The sequence below is a fragment of the Leucoraja erinacea genome, chromosome 12 (genome assembly GCF_028641065.1).
Source record: "Leucoraja erinacea ecotype New England chromosome 12, Leri_hhj_1, whole genome shotgun sequence".
NCBI lineage: Eukaryota > Metazoa > Chordata > Chondrichthyes > Rajiformes > Rajidae > Leucoraja > Leucoraja erinaceus.
The window spans coordinates 49796587-49823218 of NC_073388.1; the positions used below are offsets into that span (position 1 = coordinate 49796587).

The 26632-nt window shown below is 44.8% G+C and overlaps 1 protein-coding gene across 1 annotated transcript in view; it reads right to left on the reverse strand.

Annotated features, from left to right (window-relative positions):
• Positions 1-17576, reverse strand: part of LOC129702352 (insulin receptor substrate 2-A-like) — a 44381-nt gene extending 26805 nt beyond the window's left edge. The window contains exon 1 of the mRNA XM_055644119.1: positions 13635-17576. Within this exon, the coding sequence (XP_055500094.1) occupies positions 13635-17316 (3682 nt within the window). The 5' untranslated portion in view covers positions 17317-17576. The remainder of the gene's footprint in view (positions 1-13634) is intronic.
• Positions 17577-26632: the final 9056 nt, after the last annotated feature.

Here is a 26632-nt window from a genome sequence, read left to right on the forward strand (position 1 = left end):
ATTTCATATTTTCACCAACTGCAATATTTTTTTTTAAATTGAAAAGTGTGAATTGTACATACAAGCCAAATTTTATTTTCAAGTATATGATTAAAGGAAATGGGAAAAGTACAGCCAAATTTGATTAGGACCACTGTTCATGTGCAGAATAAGCTGTCCATGTTGAAGATAAATATCATTTGAAGTGGCTGTTCTACATGACACACTTTCATGTTGCAGTTTCTGTGCAAATGGGTAAATATGCCACATTTGTTTGATTGCAGATGGTTGCCCAATAACAAGAAGTGCTAAGCTCAGGACTACAATTCCTTTCTCAATACATCCGGCCCAGGCAATGTACTTGGCAGAGTGCTAAAGATCTGTGAAGCCCAACTGGGTAGAGTATTGAAGGATTTCTTCAACCCATCTCTACAGGGTTCGAAATTAGCGGTTGCCCGGGTGCCAATGGCCACCTAAAATGCTGCCGGCAACCGAAATGTAGTCATTTTGCCCGGCTTGGCACTGCAGATACTGGTTTATACCAAAGATATATCCAAAAAACTGGAGTAACTCAGCGGGTCAGGCAACATCTCTGGAGAAAAGGAACGTGATGTTTCGTGTCGGCGGCGACTCGAGTGCGGGGCAAAGATATTAGGTGCGGGAAGACGGAGGGTCGGAGCGAATGATGGGTCCTGCACAGCAGCAGCGACAGGGGTTCCACCTCCTTTTCTTCCCGCACCCCGCAGGCCCTGACAGCGGCCGCAGCGTGCCACTCCACCTACAGCTATAAACGCTTTCAAAACAAACCCTCCCGCACTCCGAGGCCGGGAGGGTGGAGGGAGGAAGGAGGAGGAGGCGGCCCCCTTCGGTCGTATGAAGCAAAGATCTTATATCACCTGCACCGCTCGGCCCCGCACCTTCCTGTTGGCTGGCGGAGGAGTGGAGGCGGTGGCGAGGAGTTCCCAACTGCCTCCTCCTTTGGCTGAGGCACATGGCGGTGGACAGGGACGGCTAAGGCAGCGGGGCGATGTTGCCGGCGTTGTCCGAGGAGCGCTGACCTTCCTTTCTCCTCTCTCCCCCCCTATCTCTCTCACCTCCCTCTCTCTTGTATGCCCCCTTACACCCCGTTATCCTGGGACCCCTCCTCTCCATCCCGCACTGATCACCATTCCCACCTCTATTCAGTCCTCACTGACATCCCCTGTGCTCCCCTCCCCATCACCTCCCCCCACCCAACTATTCATCCTGCAATGATCACCCTATCCACCTCGTATCGATTCTCCCGCCACCACCCATTCATCCTACACTGGTGCCCCAATTCATCCTGTACTGAAGGGTTTCAACCTGAAACGTTGCCTATTTCCTTCGCTCCATGCACCCGCTGAGTTTCTCCAGCACTTTTGTCTACCTTCATCCTGTACTGACCCCCCTTCCCATCCATCCTGCTCCCTCCATTTATCCTGCACTGCTCCCCATCCATCCTGTACTAAACCCCCCATTCATCCTGCGCTGCTTCCCCATCCATCTTGTAGTGATCTCACCATTCATCTTTTACTGATCCTCCCCATTCATTCTGTACTGATCCCCTCATTCATCCTGCAGACCCTCCGATCCACACTGTACAAACTCACCCATTCATCCTGTACAGATCCCCCCCATTCATCCTGCACTGACCCCCCCCCCCCCCCCCCATCCATCCTGTACTGAAGAAGAATGGGGGAAATCAGTCTGAAGGAGGGTCTCGACCCAAAACATTGCCTATTTCCTTTGCTCAATAGATGCTGCCTCACCCGCTGAGTTTCTCCAGCATTTTTGTCTACTCCCATTCATCCTGTACTAATCCCTCCCATCCATCTTGTACTGATCCCCACCCCCTCGTTCATCCCGTACTAATCCCCCCATTCAATCCCACTGATTTCCCCCGCGCACTCCCTTCACACTTTTACCTACTCCAACCAACACGCACTAATTCCCCAGCCTCAATCCATCTATTCTGCATTGTCTTCACAAACCCCCCCCCCCCCCCCCGCTATCTATCCATCCCCCCACTGATTCCACCTCCCCCCCGCCATCATCCATCCCGCCCCCCCCCCCCCCCCCCCTCTATCTATCCCCCCACTGATTCCACCTCCCCCCCCCCCCCCCCCCCCCCGACCCTATTGTGCTGGAAATGTCTTCAGAGCGAACATTAACTATGTTTGATAACGGAATGCAATTAAATGTGTTTTAATTCCCAATGTTATTATTTATTTTAATCCATAAATATGGATTAATTAAATTGTGAACACGTGAAATATTAAAACTGCAGTGTTCAGTTGTCACTGCTACCGTTGACACGTTATTACAGAATTCATTTTAACAGCAAATCAATGCTCTTAATATGGAGTATCAGTACTGTAGTTATTTAATGAGCAACATTCACAGCTATACGTTGGATTTATCCAGGTTTTACTTCTACCGTCAACCATATACATCACAAATTTGGTCAGGAGACATTTCAGTTGAAATTTTAACATTAATTCTGGTGAGAATGCTGGAAACAGCATTTATCAGTAATTCTTTTTAAATCTGGTGCGTACAAACTGGGTATCTTCATTGCTGTTCACAACATATACATCTAATCTGAATGTCCGGTAATGTGGCGTTTTGACACCTTTAAACATATTACCAAAAGAACATTTGCTGCAGTTATGTCCTTTGGCCATCTCTTGTCAGTTAGTGTAATGTTCAACCTGTCAGATGGGTATAGTTGGTTTTAACGATTATTATCATAAAATGCCTTTAGAAATTTCCTTGCAACCTGTGCATTTTGTTGTGGATAAATTATGTGGGAAGCGAGAGTGTTTCTGTACCAATAGCAATAACGACCCATGCTGCAGCCATGTCATGATAATTTTTGGTCCTTCACAGAAAACATGCTAGCATCAATCCGTGGTGTGCATGGTTAAGCATATATGTTACCATGGTCCAGGATTTATTGACACAGGTTGATCATACGCTGAATCATCCAACCATATTTTTGTTTGGAAATGGAAAGAAATAATAGAAATTGCATTAATTTCAATGTATAAAAAGAGTTGAGATACTGCATTATAATTTTGTTGCATGTCATTGTGGTATATATATCTTGATTTAGTTTGTGACTTTATTTGAAGCAGAAATAATATGTGAATGCTTCATTGAGCATAATTCCGACTGGTGACTACGTACTTCGTCCGAGCACATTATTGCACGCGTCATGCAAGCCGTCTTAACTGACCACCTAAACTGTCATTTGGCAACCTAAAAAGCTGCCTACGTTGCCCGGCTGGCAACAGGGGAAAAAAAAGTTAAGTGAGAGCCCGGCTAGAGTCTACTGCAGTTTGATGTTTACACCTGTTTCTAAAGGACATAAATAATACTGGTGACCAAGAGCATCGTGATCTGCCACATTGATTACTGTTCGGTAGCATATTCAGCATAATGAAGTGCTTTCAGCAATTGGTTATGGCACCAACTCTTGCCTCAAAAATGACCTGTAGGAGCTACAATTTGAACATAGCCAGATCAACAGCAGATGCTCTCTCAATGGTTTTCCATTCTATGGACTATCTGGGTAACAGGAGCACATACTGCTGGTACAGACTACTGGTCATCAACTAAAGTTAGGTGTTCCAATTCATCATTAAGCTCCAAGATAGACACAAAAATGCTGGAGTACCTCAGAGGGACAGGCAGCATCTCTGGAGAGAAGGAATGGGTGACATTTTGGGTCGAGACCCTTCTTCAGACTAGTTAGGGGAAAAGGAAATGAGACATATAGATGTACACATCAAGCTCCAAGACCTGGGCTTCTTTAGGGCTGTGAGGTTATCACCACTCCACTCTTACACCAAGGAATGCATGGCTAAGCATAGTTCTAACATCATCTATCTATTTACCAATGGCAAATGACTGGTTGAGTAGTGTTGCAACAACAACCTCTCGCTCAATGTCAACAAGACCAATTGATTGTTGATTTCAGAAAGGGAAAGTCAGGAGACCGCACACCGTTTTTTATTGGTGGGTCAGTGGTTGCTGAGAGTTAAAGTTAGCTGCTTCAAATTCCCAGGCATTAATATCTTGGAAGACCTGTCCTGGGTCCAGCACGTAGATGTAATCACAAAGACCATTTGTGACTTTTTGTGTTTGAAGGGTCTCAACCCGAAACGTCGCCTATTCCTTCTCTCCATAGATGCTGCCTCACCCGCTGAGTTTCTCCAGCATTTTTGTCTACCTTCGACTTTTTGTGAAGTTTAAAGAGATTCGGGCATTTCTTCGAATATTCTAACGAGCTTTTATAAATACACGCAAGAAAGTATCCGAACTGGTTGCATCATAGTCTGGTATGGCAATTCCAACGCCCAGGAACGCAATGGGCTGAGCGAATGGTAGACTCAGCCCAGTCTATCAAAACTATCTGCATGAGGCGCTATCTCAAGGTGGTGGCATCCATCAATGGTGGCCAAGACATCTTCTCACTGCTACTGTTGGGCAGGAGGTACGGAAGCATGAAGTCTCACACTGTCATGTTCAGAAACAGTGGCTTTTCTACAGGCAACAGTTCTTGCACTGACTAACAGAACTCTAATCCTACCTCAGCAACTGAACACTACGGACTCTCTCTTGCACTAGTATGACATTTTAAATTATGTATTTTTTGCACTGATGTCTTGCTTGTTTGCATACTTTTCTTTTTGTTGCCTCGTAGAATGGATGTATAATTTTTGTATAATGTATGTTTGTGTGTGGCCTATGTACCTGTGATGCCGCTTTAAATATTTTATTGTGCATGTGCCTCACCATACTTATGCATATGACAATAAAGTTGACTTGATTCTTCGTGTGGGAGGATGGTGCGTGTGGGATGGTGGCGCGTGTGGGAAGGGAGTGGAGCGGGACCCGGGACAAGGATTAGGTCGCAGCCTCGGCCTCTCCCTCCCGTGGCTCCAGACCGCTGACAGCCCCCGCCTCAACTACAACCATTGCAGACATGGTGGAGCAAACGGGCCCGGCGGTGGTTTACATCGCGATCCTAGGGAGGCGAGGAGAGAGACTGGGAGGATTGAGGGAGGGGTAGGTAGGGGAGAGGGGTAATGGAGGGAGGGAGTGACTGACTGAGGGTAGGGAAAAGGAGAGGGGAAAGAGGGAGGATGAAGAGGAGGGACAGGGACTGCTGGGGATGAGGGGGAATGAAGGACAGGGGTAGGAAGAGGGATGACAAGTTAATGGAGATGGGGAGGGGGAAGACAGGAGGCGAGGGAGGGGGGGGGGAGGGAGGGGGGGGTGAGGGAGAGCAGAGGAGGGTTAGTGGAGAGTGGGGAGAGGAAGGAAAATGGAGGGGGGGGGGGTGGGGAGGAATAGGGGCCTGAAGAGGGAGAGCGAGATACATTCACATTGATCTTATATTTTACAAGTCCTTGCCATTTTAAACTGCAAAAACATCAGCCGCGTCTGCGCAGTTGGGGGCTATGGGTGAATGGTGGAATATTGCATTGGGGGAATGGGACCAACGGTTCCGCACTTGGTCTAGTATTCTAATAAATAAAGGAAAAAGGTTTTGTAAAATCACGAACAAAGGTATGCAATCAATAAAAAATGTTATCAGCAACATCAGTACCCGCTGATGTTCAAAAGGCAATTAGTAAGACTGTGTTTGTCATTTCACAAAGTGCAGAAGGTAATAATTTTGAGAAAGATATAATAATAACTGCCTTGAGAATTAAGAAATACCAGTTGTTAATGATTGCAATGGTGAGAATAGGAATAGAGTTGCATTTAGAAAGTAAAACCCAAAGATTATATTGATATGGGTTTATTCTTTCGGATTTAACTTGCTGAATCTAATTCAATTTCTCATGCTGAATCTAATAATTGAAGATATTGCCGCTTTCTCACAAAACTGTTCTCTCAGCTGCACCAAAGTACATTTAAAAAGTCTTGTATTTGTCACATACTTTCTGCTAATTGATCAGGGAGATACACACTAATAACTGGGGACTAAGTCCATCTAGAGTAGAGTTGAGTAAATACATCTAGAGTAGAAAGTATTGATTTTCATGAAACTACCACATTGGTATAAATCTTTTATTTTTAAGGGAAGAAAAATCGTAATTACATGTCCACCATCATCCCTTTCCCCCCGAATCTCAGTCTGCAAAAGGGTCTCGACCCAAAATGTCACCTATTCCTTTTCTCCATCTTTTTCTGCCTATCCTCACCTTTTAATGTCCCTTTGGTTCATGTCAATTTAGAATCAGCAATGGCCTTCTCAATCAAGTTACCTTTAAGTGATGTAAAAGCTGTTCCAATTTTAACATTGCTGCTCGTAATTTATGAGGTGTCCTGTCCATAGCATCCAGCCCTACCTATCCTGCCAAAGTTGCCACCTAAAAACAACACAGAATCTATATTTAGAGGAAACAAGCACTTCACTCATGGCCGGTTCTCACGGTGCGACCTGACGCAAGATGTCACCAGAGTGAAGTGGTCGTGGTCCAGCACGAGTTCCGCACGATATAACGGGGGGGGTAGATAAAGAGTTCCCACGGTACTCGGCAATTCTGTAATTTGTGCGAGTGACTTGTCCGTCTCCCGATCTTTCCCGTTAATCGTGAATGAACATCGTGGACTGTAGTATAGTTAATCACGTGGCACAAATGATGTCACTTTTTTTCACACACTATATAAATATCCTCCATTCGTAGAATTGGCTCATTTGCAGACATGCCTATACAAAGAGGGTGTAAAAGTTGTCTGCCACTACTTTTACATTGCAGCTGCAGGGAACAGACAGGCTTATAAGATAAATTAAAGGTAACTGCAAAAACAGCACTTTTACATCTGTAGCATTGTATGTTTTTAAATCATTGATAACATTAAATTGTTCTCCTGTACATAAACTAATATATTGTTATAGATACTCACATGAGCACCCGGGATACTCCGCAGCCTTCGTCTCCAGCAGGTTGCGCTTTCTCTCCCTATTTCTATAATCCTCTCTGGATTTGTCATAGAGAATCTCATTGCATTGGTACCACTCCACCAGTTCCCCCTCTTGTTCCCTGTTGAAGTTATATGGCCTTACCTTCTGCCATCTTCCCTTTATGTTATCGTCTGCTGAGGCTATTGGGGAGGCAACAGCTACTGGGGAGGCAATCTCAAATCCACCTTGATCACCCTCTCCCTGCTCCAAGGAGCCCACAGGCAGTGGTATCTCTGGCATCTCCTCTTGCCTCTCCACCTGTCTCTCTTGCCGAGTCTCCTCCTCATTTACCTGCATGGCTAAAAACATTCTGACTTTCTTTGACCCCTTTCTTTGCGCTTTTCTGAGAGGCATCTCTGCAAGTCTTACTGTGAAAAAGATTCTCAAACAATGACAATTAGGTGGGACGTCCTCGATGGACACATGGTCCATTGGCGATATTGAGACCACCTTTTTTACTCACCTTATGTCCCCTCTGTCAAGCTTCCGGGTTTTCGCAGGAGTTCCCACGGTACCCGCAAGAGTCATTACGGATATCGCACGGATATCGCACTGGCATCTGCGTTCATACAATGTTGCAACGCTCACCAAAAAGTGCTCAAGTCACTCTTGGAGGAATTCAAAAATGTTTGAATTTTCTCCCGACCGTACAAAGTTACACGACTACCTGCCATTAGCGCCACGGAGGTCCTTGGTGGTCCACGAATGCCGTACTGTTACCACAGGAGGTTCCCACGATGTTAAACTCTTGTTAAGTCTTGCGTCAGGTTACACCGTGAGAAAGCCCTTTAACTTCACCATTTCGGCATAAATCAAGAGTATGATGGAATATTCTACACTGCTCGTAATGTGTGCAGCTCACAACTTTCAAGCAGTTTGGCATCATGCATGACAGAGCACTACATCTACTACCTCAATAATTTATTGTCCCTATTACCAGCACGGTTTGTACCATCTGCAAAATACTGTGTAGTCACAGAGCCTTAACAATATGGAATCAAGCCGTTTGGCCCAACTTGCTCACACCAGCCAACATATCCAATCTACACTAGTCTCACCTGCCTGCGTTTGGCCACATCCCTCTAAACCAGTCTTATCCATGTACCATAAGGTTTCTTAAACGTTGCAGTAGTACCTGCCTCAACTACCTCCTCCGGCAGCTTGTTCCAAACACCCACCACTCTTTCTGTGAAAAAGTTACCAATCAGGTTTTTATTAAATCTTTCCCCCACACCTTAAACCCATGTCCTCTGGTTTGCGATTCCCCTACTCTGTGCAAGAGCCTCTGCGCCTACCCAATCTAGTTCTCTCATGATTTTGAACACCTCTAAGATCACCTCTTATCCAAGGGATAGACTCCCAGCCTGCTCAAACTCTTCCTATAGCTAAGGCCCCCCCCGGGCAACATTCCTGTAAATCTTCTCTGCACCCTTTGCAGTCGGACAACATCTTTCCTATAACATGGTGCCCAAAATTGAACACGATACGCTAAATGCAGCCTCACCAATGCCTTATACAACTGCAAGATAACCTTCCAACGTTTACATTCTTTACTCCGACTGATGAAGACCAATGTGCTAAAAAGCCTTTTTGACCACCTTATCTCCTGTGATGCCACTTTCAAAAAACACCTTAGATCCCACTGCTCTATAACACTCCCTGGATCTCTACTGTTCACTGTGTAGGCCCTGCCCATCTTAGTGCTTCAAAAATGCAACACTTCACACGTCACTGTATTCCATCAACCATTCCGCGGCCCACCTGACCAGCCGTTCAAGATCCTGCTGCAATTTTGATAACCATCTTCACTATCTACAATATCACCCTCCTTTGTGCAATCTGCAAACTTGCTAATCATGCCATGTACATTGTCGTTATAGCAATAGACGACAAACAGCAATGGGCCCAGCATCGAACCCAGAGTCATACCACTAATCACAGGCCTCCAGTCCGAAAACATACCTTCCACCATCACCCTCAGTTTCCTTCCATGAAGCCAATTTTCTATCCATTCAGCTATCTCCCCTTCAATCCCATGGAATCTCATCTTCAAGAGCAGCCTACCATGCGGAACCTTGTCGAATGCCTTACGGGAATCCATGTATAAAATGTCTACAGCTCTGCCTTCATCGACCTTTATGGTCACTTCCTGAAAAATCTCAAACAGATTCATGAGACATGACCTCCCATGTACAAAACCTTGTTCACAAACCCCAATCAGCCCTTGACCATCTAAATGCCTGTATATCCTATCCCTTAGAATGTTCCGTAGAAACCTTCCGACCACAGATGTTAAGCTCACTGGCCTGTAGTTTCCAGCCGTTTCCCTGCAGAAATAGATGCACAACATAGATTCTTGAAGAGATGCACAACATTTGCCTCCCTCCAGTCCTGCGGCACCTCACCAGTATTTAATGACCACTTGTAAATCTCAGCCAGGGCTCTCCCAATTTCCTCTCTAACTTCGCACAGTGTACTCGGATATATCTGATCAGGCCCGGGAGATTTGTCTATCATCATACGTGTCAGGAGATTCAGCACCTCTGCAAACATAATACAGACTGCTCGCAATACACTTCCAGTGACTATTCCAAGTTCCACTGTCCTCCTGTTTTTCTCCACAGTAAAAACGGGGAAGAAATACTCATTGAGGACCTTGCCCATCTCCTGTAGCTCCACACAGAGTTGACCGCTTTCATTCCTGAGACGTCCCACTCCCTCTCAGGTTACGCTTTTTCCCTTTATATATTTATAAAATCTCTGGGGATTATGCTTAATGCTATCTGCCAGAGTTATCTCCTGATCCCTATTTGCCCTTCTGATTTCCTTTTTAAGCTTACTTAATTCCTGAAACTCCGCCAGGGATACACTTGATTCCAGCTACCTATATCCGTCCCATGCTTCCTTTTTACTCTAGACCAAAGCCTCAATTTCCCTCAACACCCAGGCTTCTTTACATTTGCCTGCCTGGTCCTTCAGTCTAAAAGGGACATGCATGCCCTGAACTTTTAAAAACATCCCACTTTCCTGACATTCCTTTTCCTTGAAACAACCTACTCCAATCAATTTGAGCGAGTTCTTGTCTCATAATCTTAAACCGTCGATTATATACTCATACCCACATTCCTAGATTATACTGACTGCACCTTCCAAATCTACAGCCTCTACAATCAAGACACATGGGAATGTTATCATCTGCAGGCTACCTCCAAGCAATTCTCTTCCTCAAATTTGGAAATAGGAAAACTTCCAAAAAACAGGTAAATATGAAAATACACATTCGTGCAAAGGCATTAATTATCCACAAAAACACAAGATGAGCACGAAGCATGAAAAAGTCAAGCTAAAGTTTACAACTTCTTTTGCATAGGTTACTGCTTATGTAAGTAAAATTGAAATGTTCATAGCAATTATCCATGTAAATCATGAAGATATATATAAAAATGTAAAGCAACATTTGTAAATCTGCTTTCACTAATAATGAGTAACCAATGATGTAAAGTTAAGAGTAATGCCCCTGTCCCACTTAGGAAACCTGAATGGAAACCTCTGGAGACTTTGTCCGCCCCACACAAGGTTTCCGTGCGGTTCCCAGAGGTTTTTGTCAGTTTCCCTAATGGTCGAAAGTAGTTTTTGCTTCTTCTATGTTCCGGTGATTATTTCAAAAAATTAAAAACCGTCCACGACTAAAAATAGGTTGGCGTTTTAAAAATCGGTAATTTTTTTAGTCGAAGCCGGTTGCGATGCTAGTTGAAGGTGGTTGCCGGGGATTGCAGGTAGTGGAAGGTAAGACCTCCCTGGTGGAATAAAACTGGGTGAAAAAAAGTTCTTACCTTCCACTACCTGCAACCTCCGGCAACCACCTGCAACCTCCGGTAACCACCTTCAACTGGCATCGAAGCCGGCTTCAACTAAAAAATTACCGATTTATAAAACGCCAACCTATTTTCAGTCGCGGCCGGTTTTTAATTTTTTGAAATATTGCCAGAAAATAGAAGAAGCGGAAACCACTTTTGACCATTAGGGAGACTGACAAAAACCCCCGGGAACCGCACAGAAACCTTGGGTGGGGGCACAAAGTCTCCAGAGGTTTCCGTTCTGATTTCCTAAGTGAGACAGGGGCATAAAAGGGCCTGTCCCACTTGGGCGACCTAAGCTGTGAGTTTAGAGGCTTTTGCCCTGGACTCAAACTCGCAGCACGGTTGACAACGACGTGGCTGGAACTCTCCTTCATGCTCGAGGAAGATTCCCGCCTACTCGCAGCCTCAGCTAAGTCGCGGAAACATTTTCAACATATTGAAGATTTTTCCGCAAGTAAAATTTCAGAATCCGAATCACACTTTATTCACCAAGTATGTTTTGCAACATACGAGGAATTTCATTGGCCAGGTTAGTCATACAATTGGGTCGGCATGGGTCTTTTTCCACTCATAGCGCAGTGAAGTGGGGTCGCTTGCAGGCACACGAGGGCTGCCGTGGGCCATCTCCTGTGCTGACCGGCCATTTTGATTGGCTCATTGGAGTTTCACGACCTAGGAAGACCCGTAAAATGCCCGCTAAACTTTATTAAACTTCTTAAAAGTGTCTCCACTCCTTCTCCCCCTCTTCTCCCTCTCACCCTTCTCTCCTCTCTCCTCCCCCCCCTCGCACTCTCTAAAGGTACTCTGTGGCAGCCGTTCACTTCTCTCTTCATTGCGCAGACAGCGCTCCTTCGCTGTCCCTTGTCCCCACCGTGTGCATGTGTGTCTGTGCGGTAGATGCAGCTCGCGGTTCGGTCGATCCAGCTCGCAGTTTCAACGCGGGCAGTCGATCCAGCTCGAGGCTTTCCAGGCGAGTGCCCTCGAGCTCGAAGGTCGAAGGCACTCTTCTGGACTCGCGGATTAGGTCGCCCAAGTGGGACAGGCCCTTAAGGGCTACATTATTGTCCTGACACCACAACACAAGGTTCTCGATTCCTGTCTGGTATATCTTCTTATCATAGTTCCATTTTATATGCTTAAAAATGAATCTATCAGCCACCGACTAAAATTAATGCAACAAACTTCAAGGCTGTACATATACATAATTCCGCAGTGACACATATAATTTCAAAATGTCAGTCATAAGATACTTTGTCCTAGTGACTCCAACAATGTACATTATTTTGTTTCAATATGAAATTGTTTCAACATTTACTCTTTATTTGTAGAAAAGAACTGCAGATGCTGGTTTAAATCAAAGGTAAGCACAAAATGCTTGAGTAACTCAGCGGGTCAGGCAGCATCTCTGGAGAGAAGGAATGAGTGACGTTTCAAGTCGAGACCTTCTTCAGACTGATGTCAGGGGAGGGTGCGGGACAAAGATAGAACGCCCCTGAGTCTGAAGATGGGTCTCGACCCAAAACGTCATCTATTCCTTCTCTCCAGAGATGCTGCCCGACCCGCTGAGTTACTCCAGCATTTTGTATTTACCCTTTATTCATCACTGAATCCACAGATTATGCACTCATTGTGCTGTTCTCAACTAACAAATCAATAAGCAAACAGATTACCAACTCAGCTTTTCCAGCATGATCGAGACAACAATTAATTCAACAATCACTGGTGGTACAAGCAATACTATTGTAAACAATACCCTGGTTAGCCAAAAATCCCGTGCTTTATTAGTAAAACTTGACATGTTCCCATGGTTTTGTTAATTACAACTTCCTTATTAAACCAGAATTAGGATATATGAACTTGGCAAAAATTCATGATGACATTAGTTCAGTTAATTTTCACAAAAAATGAATGCAGCAATATCACAGCAGTAACAATGAAATGCAATGCTTCTCCATCTACATTATCAACAAAATCCCCTATTCAGTTTCTGTGTAATATACTCTTTCGGTACTTCCTCAGTTCTCGATTTAGATTTGTTTTCATCCTATGAGAAGTTTAACTGCACCAATTACGTGCTAATTTCTCCTCACTTACTGTGATAACCAGACTAGGTCACCAAAAGCTACATTTACTTGCTAACTTAGTTTCACAAAGAGAAAACTAAAGTTCTACACTGTATAATTTAGACCTTAAACCATTACCAGGCTTTAAACATTTTGCTTTAAAATAAATCTTCTTTCCCACTGTTACATATAGAGGTGCTAATGATTGAAAAACAGTGAAACAGATCCACCACGTAAAATTAAACAAAGAACTATAACTGAAAAATTCTACAAACCAATCAATCAATAATAGCTATACGATCTACCAGCCTCTTAGCTCCCAAATAATTATCTGCATAATTTTATCACTAAAGCTTACTGCTGCGACTTCCAAACTATAGTTCAAGAGGATGACAAAAATGTGGTGGTATAAACCAACATTTAAAAAAACTAATACCTGAAACTAATGAAATTCATTGGCAAATAAGTGTGGAGTAAACACACTCACAGAAAAAAGGACAGTTCTGCTCAGTTCCTCCTGATATTTTATATATAAATCAGATTCAAATTGCATATTTACTGTGTAATACACAAATCCAAAAATATAAATCTTCCATTTCTCTGCATACAACTTGTCAAGTCACTGCACAAACTCCTATCCTCCATTTTGACATCCAGTTAATATTTCATTGCTTCATACAACCTTGTACTTTGATCGCTTGAAATATGGAAAACAAAAGCAAAACAAACCTTCAGATGTGGAGGTATATTTCATCCCGTCAGATTTGGAGAAATCTATGCTGGCATAACCTTGAGACTCTATTCTGTTGGTGACGTGGGGTCGATCTGGAGTCTGCCCACCTCTATTTGATTCAGAACATCCATGATCCTCCCTCAAATCCAAAGCAATATAGTTCAATCCATTCTGAAATCCTGCAGATGTATTTCTGCACATGGTACTTCTGTGCTCATCACTGACGCAGTCATTTTGTTTAAGCCAAACATTATCAAATGAAGCAGAGCTATGCCTTTTACTCCCATCAGCAAAAAACGTAGATGAGGATGCCACTGTGGGAGTAGAGGAGAATGTCTCTGAACTGTGGCGCCTTCTTCCCTGTGGGTCTGCACGGATCACCTTTGGGCCATGATTGGCATCAGGGAGAGGATTAAGGACAGGAAAGGTATTCATACCAGTATACTGCTCAATAATACACAGTCTCTTTACAATGGCAGTAGGACTAGTCACCTCTGCAGTGTCAGGCTTTGGCGTAGCAGGATGAGTGGCTGTAACTGCCAAATTAAAAGTCATTTCTGTGTAATCATCTACTTCCGCAGGTGTGTTGACACAAGCAGCACTGAGAGGAACACTGATGTAGGCATCATTTGGCTGGCTTCTAGTTACACTTAGACCTGAACCAATGGGCATACCAGTCAAAGGAATTGAGGAAAGAATAACTGGTTTTGGTGACTGCACATCTAAATCTACACTCATGTAGTCTGACATTGGAGAACGTCTGTGTTCACTGCTGGAGCCAAGAGAAGAAGGGGATCCTTCTGCTGAAAGTGAGTATGGTGTATTACTAGTCTTCTCACTGAAAGCAATGTTAATGTATTCTCCTGGACTTTTTGGCTCGGGCGGCAAACTCTGCTCAAACAGTCTTGGTAAACTGCTTACTTCTGGCATGCCCAGTGATAATCTTGTCGGTCTTTCAACCCGGCTTTTCTGTAGGACACGGTCATCTTTGTTAAGTGTCCTTGGAGAATGAGATGTTTCATGAACTAAACCGCTATTGGTAATACTGCCAGTAAATAATGAAGCCTCCTCATACATTAACCTTCCTGGTGAACACATAGGAACGTAATCATCATCCTCACCATTTTCTTGTGCAGGAGTTTTGAATGATCGAGGCAGTGAATAATACGAGCTGTAAGACTTTTGAGATTCAGGGCTATTCTGATTATAGAAAGCATCACTAGATAATTTCTGTGCATTTAGATTTCTTTGTGACATGTCCATATATTCATTATTTGATATTTTTTCATTGTTGCTGCTTAATAGTTTAGAATTATATTCTGTAAACACGCTTCGCACTGTTGAGCTGATATCATTTGGAGACATCACCATGTATCCCCTCGAGTCTGTTTGACTTGCCGGCAAAGAACTAATCTGTTTTGGAGCAGAAATGCTTCTAAGATTCATTGGCATATAATCATGATTTCTATTATGGTTGGTAGATGCAGCGCCAGGCATCATTGGCATATAACCATCATCTTTTGGTCTACTTTGGCTTTGAGTAACTGATGACCCAATCTCAAGATCGCAGTAATCTTCATGGCAAGGATGACAGGTCAGCTTTGGTGATGCAGAACTTGGCAGCTGGCTACCAATACCCCCACAGTTTGAATCAACATTAGATTCTTCCAAAGATGAAGTTGTCTGTGTAGTCTTTTGATGCATTATCACGGCACCAGGGGTGGTTAGAGAGTGGGTCCTCTTCCTGTATCCTTTCTCAGCAACCATGTAGTCATCTCTTGCTCGGCTTTCAGGATTGACAGCATTAATATGTCTGTCCATTGAGATATAATCACACAAACAATTTTCTTCTTGAATCGGTGGTGTATTACCAAGTGAATCTGGTGTATTGCTCCGAACACGGAAGTACCTGAAGTCCCCAGGACTAGATCCATATTCGTCAGAGGAAATAAATCCACCATCACTTGGGGAACCACAAATGGATGAACTCGATGGACGTGTAAGGGGGTCAGATACCGAACCATGCCCACTGCTGGAAGATACGCTTACGGGGCTTGTGGTAGATGGTAGATATGTCACGGGCAGAGATACTGACCTACTATGGTTTGAGGGGCCAAATGGCGGCTTTACATACCGACCACCGCCATCACCCCTACTTAAACCCATTCTTGCTGAATTCAAGTGGATTAAACTTCCAGTAACAGAACCAAAGGGCCTTGTCATCGTACCTTCACCTTCGCTAGATGTTCGAAAACGATATGCTTCATTCTTGGATACAGAAACTCCAGTCACACTCTCTGTCCTCGAACGCCTTTGCAATCCAGTCTGACTCGGCGGTAAATTACCAAGATGTCGTCGAGTCAGAAACGATATGGGATTAGTCCCAGATGATTGGCTTTTACTTCTGGGACGAAACTCAGTGAAAGCTTTCAAAGCTCTCATTGTCTCCAAAATGGTTTCATGCATGTTTTGAGCTACCACTGAGTCATCTACCTGCATCCACAATTCACCAGGGCCAATAGATGCAGAACGCCCAACCTCAATAAAGAAAAAGTTTTCAGAGTGGCCACACCTCCTGATATTCATCAATTGCAAATGCACAGAAGGCACGTCAGAATTGATTTTAACAAAGTGGATCATCTTGCTGGAAAGACACAATCTGTACACCCCCGTCAGGTTCTTGGTTTGCCCTAACCCTTTTGGCTTCACGTTAATCTGCCACACTTCTCTGAAGGCAGTGCCGGGGGTAAAATTACCATAGTTTTCCTCCACTTCATCAGGCTCCAAAACTATCTTCTTCCCCTCATTCATTAGTTCACTTATGGCCAAGTACCAGCTCTCTTGCTCTTGGTCGTTATCTGCCACCATGGCAAAGTATTCATCTTTCGTGTACAGGGCCACCAGGTACTTGTTTTTGGCGTCTGCTCTCCGACTGACCGTGAAGCACTGATAGAGGGGGATGACCCTCTTCGGTGCGGTCGACCGGTTTCTCCATTTCTTTTCGCTGTCGTAGTACTCCAGCCTGGCCGGACCCAGGTGGCTCTGGCCCTTGAGCACGAAGAAACGCTTGTGGCCGTGCTTCTGCTTCCTCATGTAGCCGTATTTCCTGACGTCCTCGTAGACGTCCATGGTGGTCGAAGTGGATGCGGTGGCGGTGGCCGAGGCTCGCGCCGCCGCGGGGGTGACCGGCTCCCACGCGCTGCGGCTGCCGTTGGCCACCAGCGCCTCGCGCGCATTGCAAGAAGCCGCCGCCGCTGCCGCTGCTGTGTCGCGCGGCGTTGGCGCTTGTGTGGCGGGCTCGAGCCGGACCGTTGGCGAGCCGCCGCCGCCGCTGTTGCTGCTGCTGCTGTTGTTGTTGTTGCTGCCGCTGCTGCTGCCGGCCCCGCCGTCGCGCTTCTCCTTCTCGCCGTGTGCCCACTCCGCCGCGTGTCCACCCCTTACCGTTGACGCCGGCTGCTGCGACGACGGTGGCGTTAACGGTAACGAAGGCGAGTTTGTTGTTGTTGCTGTCGCCGTCGTCGTCGTGGCCGTCGTCGTTGTTGTTGTTGTTGTCACCGTCCTTCTCCTGGCAGCCGCGTCCCCGGCGGCGCGTCTGTTGTTTTCATTGTCCCCTCTGTTGTTGTGGTGTCGGCGTAGTAGTAAATGCTCCTGGTGGTAATAATTGGGCGAGCTCGCCATTGTACCGGCTGCCCCCTGATGGAAGGAAACCCTGCCGCCTCACAATTACTCCGGCTATCGCTTTACCTCAAAGGTTTCGGCTGCGTAAACATCTTCCCTGGCTGCCCCGTTTAAAAAAAAACACACACACACACATCGGAACGGGCTGATTTTTACCCTCCTTCTCTTCCTCCCTCGCCGCCCCACTTTTCTCAGTCACGGCAAAAAAACAACCTGTGACGTCCCGTTGATGGAGTGAGTGAGGCGGACTTGCTGCCCCAACGTGGGAGGGAGGGAGGGAGGGCTATGTGTGTGTGTGAGCGGCACCGGGCACGGCCATTAACAAGCGCACACACGCCCAGGTGCGCTGTCACTTACCCGCCGCCAGCTAATAGACGCTGCCACATTTCGCCCATCTCCCATCTGTGCCAATTGCCTCGCAGAAGGGCGGGATCTGAGTGTGTGTGTGTTTTCCCCCTCCCCGTGCCAAGTTTGTTGGACCCGCAAAGCCTAGCCGAGGCGAGGTATTGTGTAAATCAGTTTGTGTGATTGTGCAATTTCACTTCTTATTGGCTCACAGGCAAGTGGTGGTGCTTAAGCTGCAATACGCTAATTTTTTTTTTGAAAATCCTTCGTTAATTTATATTCACCCAGCGGTTCCTCGCTATCACCAGAAAGACTAATGGACGGGAAGGGAGATGAATAATATAGTTAATGCTGCAGAACTGGCAGTTAATTGAGATATGGCAAACGCTTGAAAGAGAAACAAATTAGCACAATTTGTTTTGTTTTAGGATATAACTTCATTTGAGTCATTTATATTTATGACTTTTATATTTACATTGCAGTGATCCCTCCTCCCCCAAAAGGCTTTGAAGAAATGCAATGGTACACCATGTTCAGTCCTCATGAGAGTAGTAGTTGATAAACACTTTTTTTTTCCGCGAAAGGGAATCCTTTGAGAAAACTGCATTTGCCAGAAAGCCGTGCAAGCGCAGGCGTGCTTTTTAACCCCCACCCCCCTGCGCATTCTTGTGTTGTTTACACCAAAATCTGTGATGAATAAGCGTTTGGTATCCGCAGTGAAAAGAGATGTTGTTACCTTCATACGCACTCCGGCATGTCGGAGATTGGACGGATCCAATCTGCTTATTTTATATATTCCTGTTCCGACACTTTTAACGGTTAGTCTTTAAACTGATAATGAGAAATAAAGGCGGATGGAATGACTGTCTTTACAGGGGCGGTTCTGCATTATTGATTCATTGATATTTCAAATACGTCTTATCCCGCACGTTTTAGAACTGTTATTCCCAAGTTCAGCTGCTAAAAAAACACTAGGTTGATAAAATGCTGCAAATTTACTGTGATCTTTCTCAGATCTGTGACGTAAAAACAGTTCGTTTTTTTTACTGAACATAAGACCTCTATTTGTAATTCTAAAAAAATGCACGAGCGTACATTACAATCTGGAACAGACTGCTCTTATTTGGCTCAAGGGCACCTGCCTGCTGCAATAACCATAGTCAAGATTATGAAGTTAAATTATAAATGGGTAAAAATCATCAGTTATTCATTGTACAAAATGGGAATGTAAGGATGTTTATTTTACATTTTGTTTCAGTATAAATTAATATTTTTATTAGTAAAATATCGATTTTTTTTTAATCCACACACAATTGACTGTTACAATATAGATAGCACAGTAGAAAAAAACACAATTTGTTTGTCACCATTACAACCCAGAGCAATGGAATGGAATGGAATATGATGGTCAATTAAAGGTAGTTCCTCTGAGTCCACAAATGTGACAATGGACTGCATGAAATTTCATTGTTTCAGTTGAACCAAAATAAAACCTTATGGATTTCATATCACCAATCATGCTGCACTCTGTCCACATAATGAAGTAATACGCATATACATTGAATATTGTTAGGAGAAAGCAAAACAAAACTGCTGGAGGAACTCAACGAGTGGAGTAGCTTCTGTGGGAAGAAAGAAATTGAAGACGTCTACAATTCCCTCCTGCTCCCACTGATTTCCTCCAGCTGTTTGTTTTTGCTCCAGATTCTAGCATCTGCAGTCTCTTGTGTCATCATTAGGAGGAAGTTGTTTTTATATAAACAGTGGTACAATGTTTTCTGAGTAGACTTTAATATCTATCACAGAGTGGCTCAGTGTTATAACTGATAACCACCCACATCCTAAAAGATGATTGTAAAACTGGCGTGTGACAGATTTAAAAATAACAAATTGCTTGCCTTCATCTCACCAGCCTACCTATTCCAGGCTCGACTGTCGTCCACAGTATTAATGGGAGTGCCCATCTCGTCATTGTAAAAATAAAAAATAAATGTCATCGCCTTGAGAACCAACTTCAGCTTGCAGAGTAGCACTAAATGTGACTGGACAAATGTGATCTGGTCTGAGCATTTCCAAATTTTTAATAATGCACCCACAACAATCAGCAACAGTGGAACTAAATATTACCACAATTTATAATGTATTTCCTTGATATATATTTGGGAATCTTCTTCAAGGAAATCCGCTCTGGATTGTTTACTAGAAACTAGAAAATGGAGTGTCAAAATGTAGTACACCTTTCAATTAAATACCACGTTTAAGGAAGTATTAGGCAAATGCTATCATAACAAAGACTAGATATTAAATGACATCCTACTATGACATTTCAATATAATGACAGTGGTGCATTTGTTAAATTTCTCTGGACGAGTAAACCAGATTCAAGATGAAATTCCACCATAGCTACAATGGAATTTAAATTCTATTTAATAATTTAGAACTATTAGTCAGAATGACCATACAAGTTATTTGTAAAACCCATCTGGTTACCGAATGTACAGAGGAGTACATCTGCTATCATTACCTAGACCAGTAGGGTCAATAATGTGCCTCCAGATCCACCTCAAGTGTTTCATTCTAAAATGCCCTCTTACAATGTCTACTAATCAACTCAATTATCGACAGCTCACTACCACCACATTCTCAAGAGCAATTAGGAATGGGTAAAAATGAATTCCAAAACATGGTTCAATCAGGAAAAATCTGTGGGAAAGGTTCCATGAGCACATCAGCTGACAACTAAGAATAACTACAGCAGACATAATGGCAAAGAATTTGCACTTGTCAGAGTGGCTACATTTCTAAGATCCCCAGCATCATACATACCAGTGCCCAGTCATCTTAAAATATGCCTGCTGATATTTACATGAAGGCGGCATGGCAGAGGCTATGGTCCCCAGCAGTAGCCTGCCTTTGGTGTACAGAAGCTACAACTCCTCTAGCAAAGTTGCAAAATATAATGTGGCATCTGTATCTTCAGTAAAATAATATAATTACATGAAACTTTTACGCTGACAAACTACACTATTTGTTAGAGCTTGCTTCCAAACCATTTATATTTGGTCCTCTCTATAACCTCAATGCATACATGGACTAAATACCAGACAATATGTGTGGATGTGCAGTTTACCAAGGAGTACAAACACCTTGGAGTTTACCTGGACAGAAAACTGGACTGGTCCAGGAAAGCTGAGGCCCTGTACAAGAAGGAGCAGAGCCGGATGTACTTTTTGAGAAGGCTCTGCTCCTTCACCATCTGCAGTAAGATGCTGCAGATGTTCTGCCAATCAGTGGTGGCCGGGACGCGGGAGCCATCTTCTTCGCTGTCGTGTGCTGGGGCAGCACGGCGAAGGCCGCGAACGCCAACAAGATTAACAAGCTCATCAGGAAGGCTGGCTTTGTTCTGGGGGTGCAGTTGGCTTCATGGGAGGTGGTCTTGGAGGGGAGGATGCTCCTCAATGCAGAGCATCTTGGGCAATACAGATCACCCCCTCCATGACACACTCGTCAACCTGAGGAGTACCTTCAGCAACAGACTGGTTCCACCAGATACAGTACATAATGCCATAGGCGATCCTTTTTATCTGTGGCTATCAAACTGTACAACTACTCTCCCCTTCTGACGTGGGGTAGACTGACTCTACTCCCCCCCCCCCCCCCCCCCCCCCCCCCCCCCCCCCATCCTCCCCAATCTTTGTACATTCCAATCCTTTCCACTCCTCACTTTAATTTCATATATCTTGTGTTTTATGACTGTTGACAGACCAATATCTTTCCTGTGATTTTGGTTTTGTATTGTATTGTATTGAATATAAGATTTGGAAACAAATGCAAGAAGCATTTGGTCCCTCAAGCCTTCTCCGCCATTTAATAGGATTACAGATGATCTGACTGCAAATTAACTTTATATTCCCATCTACTCACATTAACGTCTCATCCCCTTTATCATAAAGATTCTATCTACCTCTGCCTTTGCCTTAAAATGTTCAAAATGTGGTACATCTACTAGAAGTGCTGTCTCACAACTAGTGATCTGGGTTCAATTCTGGCCTTCAGTGCTGTCTATGTGAGATTCAGGTATTCTTCCTAAGACCACTTGGGTTTCTTCTGAGTGCTTGAGTTTCCCTCCACATCCAAAAGAAGTGTGGGTTGTGAGGTTAATTGTCCAGTGTAAATCGCCCACTATGACCTATCTGTGACCTCCTGCACTGTTACAACAAAGCATCATGTGGGCCTGAATAACAAGACTTTAACTTCTATCTGTGTATGTTGCAGGATTCCAGACTAAATAGTAAATTCTATAACTTTGTTCTTTCTGTATATAGTAGAACTAGCCATTTCTGCCAGTTATACATCTGTGATTTTGGCTCAGTTTTACTCTCTACTACTCTCTGCTACTAGTAACATAATACAGAAAGAGACATAATCTTATTCCAACTAAAACATTAACTTATTTGGACTGCTGCATCTGCTGAACATTTTCAAATTGAATAACACACTATGAACCCATTAGTAAACATCCCCCATTTTTACCTTATTATGGAAGGCAGGTCATTGATGAGTCAGCTGATGTTGGTTGGACCTAGGGCACTGCCTTGATAAATTTCTGCAATGGTGTCCTGGGGCTGAGATGATTAATCTACAAACACAGCCAATTTCCTTTGTGTAAGGAATAATTATAATAATTGAAGCAGTTTATCCTTGATGCCCATTGACTTTACTAGGGTTCCTTGGTGCCACACTCAGTCAAATACTGCATTATTGCCAAGGCCAGGTTCTCTCACATCACCTGCTATTTATCCTTTTGGTACATGTTTGGATCAGACTGTAATGTGTTTTGGAGCCATGTGATCCTGGAGAAAACCAGGCAGGTAATTGATAAGTGCTACATGATAGAAATGTTAATAATATCTTTCATCATTTTACATATGATTGGTGGTAAATTAATTGAGCATTTGTTAGCCACATTGGACTTTCTGTTTTTTGTGAAGACAACATATCTTGGCATTTCCCCACATTATTGTGCAGCTCCCAGTGTTATAATTATATTGGAACAGCTTGACTAGTGGTACAGCTAGTTCTAAAATACTGCAGCTAGGATGTCAACTGGTCCCATATGCTTTGATTTATCTAATAGTCCTAGCCAATTTTTGATGTGGAGTGAATTAACTGGCTGAAGATGATTGTGGGATATCAAGAAGAATCTAAGATGGATCTTCCAATTGACATTTCTGGCTGAACATTACTGAGAATTCATCAGCCTTGACTTTTACACTTATTGGCAAGCCCTTGCTATCATTAAGGATGGGTATATTCTTGGCATTTCCTCTTCCTATTAGCTGTTGACCACCATTCAAAAGAGAACAGAACTTTGACCTGATTGACTGATTTTGAGAAAGTTTAGCTCTATCTATTGGATGCAGGTTTGCTTACAAGTAGACCTATAATGCAACTTGTCCAAAATGGTTGTGGCACCTGACATGCCACTCGTTCTTCCTTTTGAAACAGAGGTAACCTGCCGCCAAGATAATAATATAATAGCAAGGGAAATACTGAGCCATGAGGTTACAGATGTGGCAGTGTACATTATTACTGTTACCGATTGTTCACAATGCTATGTATATACCATTTTGTAGCTGCTAGACCCTTTCTGAGCATATACTATGTAGCATGATTATAATGACACAACAAAATGAATGATGTTTTCAGTATGTAGATTAGCTTTATCTTTAGAAAGACAGTGATAATCACTTCTACTAATGATATTGTGATGGATGCACTTACAATAAGTAAACATGCAGACAAGGTCTTTGTCTATTCCTTGTGTAGGTTCAACTGCTGCAGACCCAATCTGATAACTATATCCTTCAGGACTTAGACATTTTGAAAAGCCATTCATGACAAAGACATTGCTGCCTCACCAAGATTAAGGTCAGTGCTTCTTCCAAGTGTTGACCAAAATGAAGAGCAGTGAGAGAACATATACACTTAAAATCAATAGGAAGTTTCCTTGACTAATTATGACCTGGTAACATGAGCTTCATAGAATCTGGCATCAATATTAATGACTTCCAGATCTATTCCCTTCTGCCTTACTGTCACTATGTTGCTCCCCCTGCTGGGCCTGCCTGCCAATGTGACAGGATGTCATAGATTGTGTTAAGAGTTTGACATGTTTGAAAGTCATGAATCTATGAGTATACAGAGCTGCCAACTCTCACGCTTTGAGCGTGAGAATCACGCATTTGAACAAACTCTCATGCCCTCATGCTGATCAGAGGTTTCTCACGCTCTGGTGAGAAATTCTGTGATCAACGAAAATTTCAAAACTCGGATAAACTGCATGGTCCGCGGGTGTTGGAGAACCGGGGCTGAGGGAGGGATGGGAGCAGAACCAGTGGCGGGAACAGATGCGGGGAACCGGGGCTGGCGAGTGTTTGCTCGAGCTGGCGAGTCGCCTGCTGCAGCTCCGGCCATGGAGCAGTGCAAGAGTCCCGGGCCGTCGGAGGCGTCGGAAGCGTTGCGCCGCTGCCGCGAGAGTCTCTGTGCCGAAGGGACAGACTCTCAAAGGGAGGTGGAGAGAGAGAGAGAGAGAGAAAGGAGACAGGGAGATGGGGGAGAGAGAGAGGGGGTGTGAGGTGAGGGACGTGAGAGACAGAGCGGGCGTGAATGGAGAGAGAGAAGAGGGAGGGGGGGGAGAGAGAGAGGGGGAGAGTGAGGTGGGAGGGGGGAAAGAGAGAGAGGGATGAGAGGGAAGAAAGAGTGAAGAAGAGAGAGAGGGGGTGGAGAGGGTAGGAGAGAATGGGAGGTAAAAGAGGTGGTAAAAAGAGAGGGAGAAGAGGGAGAGGGGAAGAGAGAGATGGGGGGGCAAAGACAAAGACGAGATAGTCAAAGGAGAAAGAGAGAGGGAGAGACAGCAAGGGAGGGAGAGGGAAATGGAGGAGAGAGAGGGAGAGAGAGAGGGGGGGAGAGAGAGAGGGAGAGAGAGACAGAGAGAGAGAGAGACACACAGAGAGAGGGAGAGGGAGGGAGAGGCAGAGAGAGAGAGGGGGAGAGAGAGGGAGGGAGAAAGAGAGAGGGGAGAGAGATGGGGAGGGAGGAGAGAGGAGAGGAGAGGGAGAGAGGGGGAGAAGAGAGGGGAGAGAGATGGGAAAGAGGGGGAGAGAGAGATGAGGAGAGAGAGGCGGGGGAGAGGGGGTGGAGAGAGAGGCGGAGAGAGAGAGGGAGAGAGACGTGGAGAAGGATTAAGAGAGAGCTGAGAGGGGAGGAGAGAAAGAAAGAGGAGAGAGGGGGAGAGAGAGTGGGAGGAGGGGGAGGTTGAAGAGAGACGGGGAGGGAGAATGGAAGAGAGAGGGGGAGAGAGAGGGGGAGGAGAGAGGAGAGGGAGAGAGAGAAGAGGGGAGAGGAGAGAGGAGAGGGAGAGAGAGAAAAGGAGAGGGGAGAGGGGGAAGAGGGAGAGGGGGAGACGGGAGGGAGAGGGGGTTAGAGGAGAGACTGAGGGGGAGAGAGAGGAGAGAGAGGGGGAGGGGAGATAGAGAAGGGGGGTTGAGAGGAGAGGAAGGGGGGGGAGAGAGAGAGGGATGATAGTGAGGTGAGAGGGAGAGAAAGAGAGGTGGAGAGAGGGAGGAAAGAGAGAGGGGGACAGAGAGAGAAGAGAGAGGGGGACAGAGAGAGAAGAGAGAGGGGGGAGAGAGGGGGATAGAGAGGCAGGGCTGCCAACTCCCATGCATTGAGCATGAGAATCACGCATTTCGCCAAATTCTCACGCTGATCACAAATTTCTCTCACCGAAAATTTCAAAACTCATATCAACTTCATGGGCCATGGGTATTGGAAGCAGAAGCAGCGACGGGGACAGATGCGGACGGGGAGCGGGGCTGGCGAGTGGCTCATTGCAGCTCCGACCATGGAGCAGCCTCAGTGCAAGGCGTTGGAAGCGTTGCACCGCTGCCGTGAGAGTCTCTGTGCCAAATTAGCCCAGGTGACCGGCATAGATCAGGCTGTGGCTCGGTGCGTCCAGGAGGACAACCAATGGCTGCTCGAAATAAGTACCAAGCACTGGGTAGAAACAGTGGAAGATAGTGGACTTCAAATGAGGGTGGTTGGAGAAAGCATCCTGCTTGCCTGCTAGATTTTCAATTACTGTAAGTGCAGGAAAAATGTTCCCGATGTTGGGGGAGTTCAGAACTAGTGGTCACAGTTTAAGAATAAAGGGGGGGGTGGGAGGGCAGTTAGGACTGAGATGAGGACAAACTTTCATCACAGAGAGTTGTGAATCTGGAATTCTCTGCCACAGAAGGCAGTGCAGGCCAATTCACTGGATGTTTTCAATAGAGAGTTACATTTAGTTCTTGGGGCTAACAAAATCATGGGACATGGGGGAAAAAACAGGAAAGAGGTGCTGATATTAGATGAATAGCCATGATCATATTGAATGGCAGTGCTGGCTCGAAGGGCCGATGGCCTATTCCTGCACCTATTTTCTATGTTTCTATGCTTGAGTATATGGCAATAAAACTCGATCACTACTTCTTCTTCTTTCGTGTGACGTGCACAGCCTAAAGTTGTTGGACAACTTGTTCTATTTGATCTTCCGTTTGTGCACATCGAGTTGATTGCATTAGTCGAAAGAGGGCGGACCACGTGAAGGTTGCAATCATCCACCCAACCACTTGATTTTGAAGCAATCATACATGGTGGAGGTATAATGTAGTCATAGAGTGATACAGTGTGAAAAACAGGCCCTTCAGTGCAACTTGCCCACACCCCCCAACATGTCCCAGCTACGCTACCTGCTTTTGGTCCATACCTCCAAACCTGTCCTATCCATGTATCAGTCTAACTTTTTCTTAAATGTTGGGATGGTCCCTGCCTCAACTACCTCCTCGGGCAGCTTGTTCCATACACCCATCACCCTTTGTGTGGATAAAGTTACCCCTTAAATAGTTACCTCTTAAAAATACTTCATACA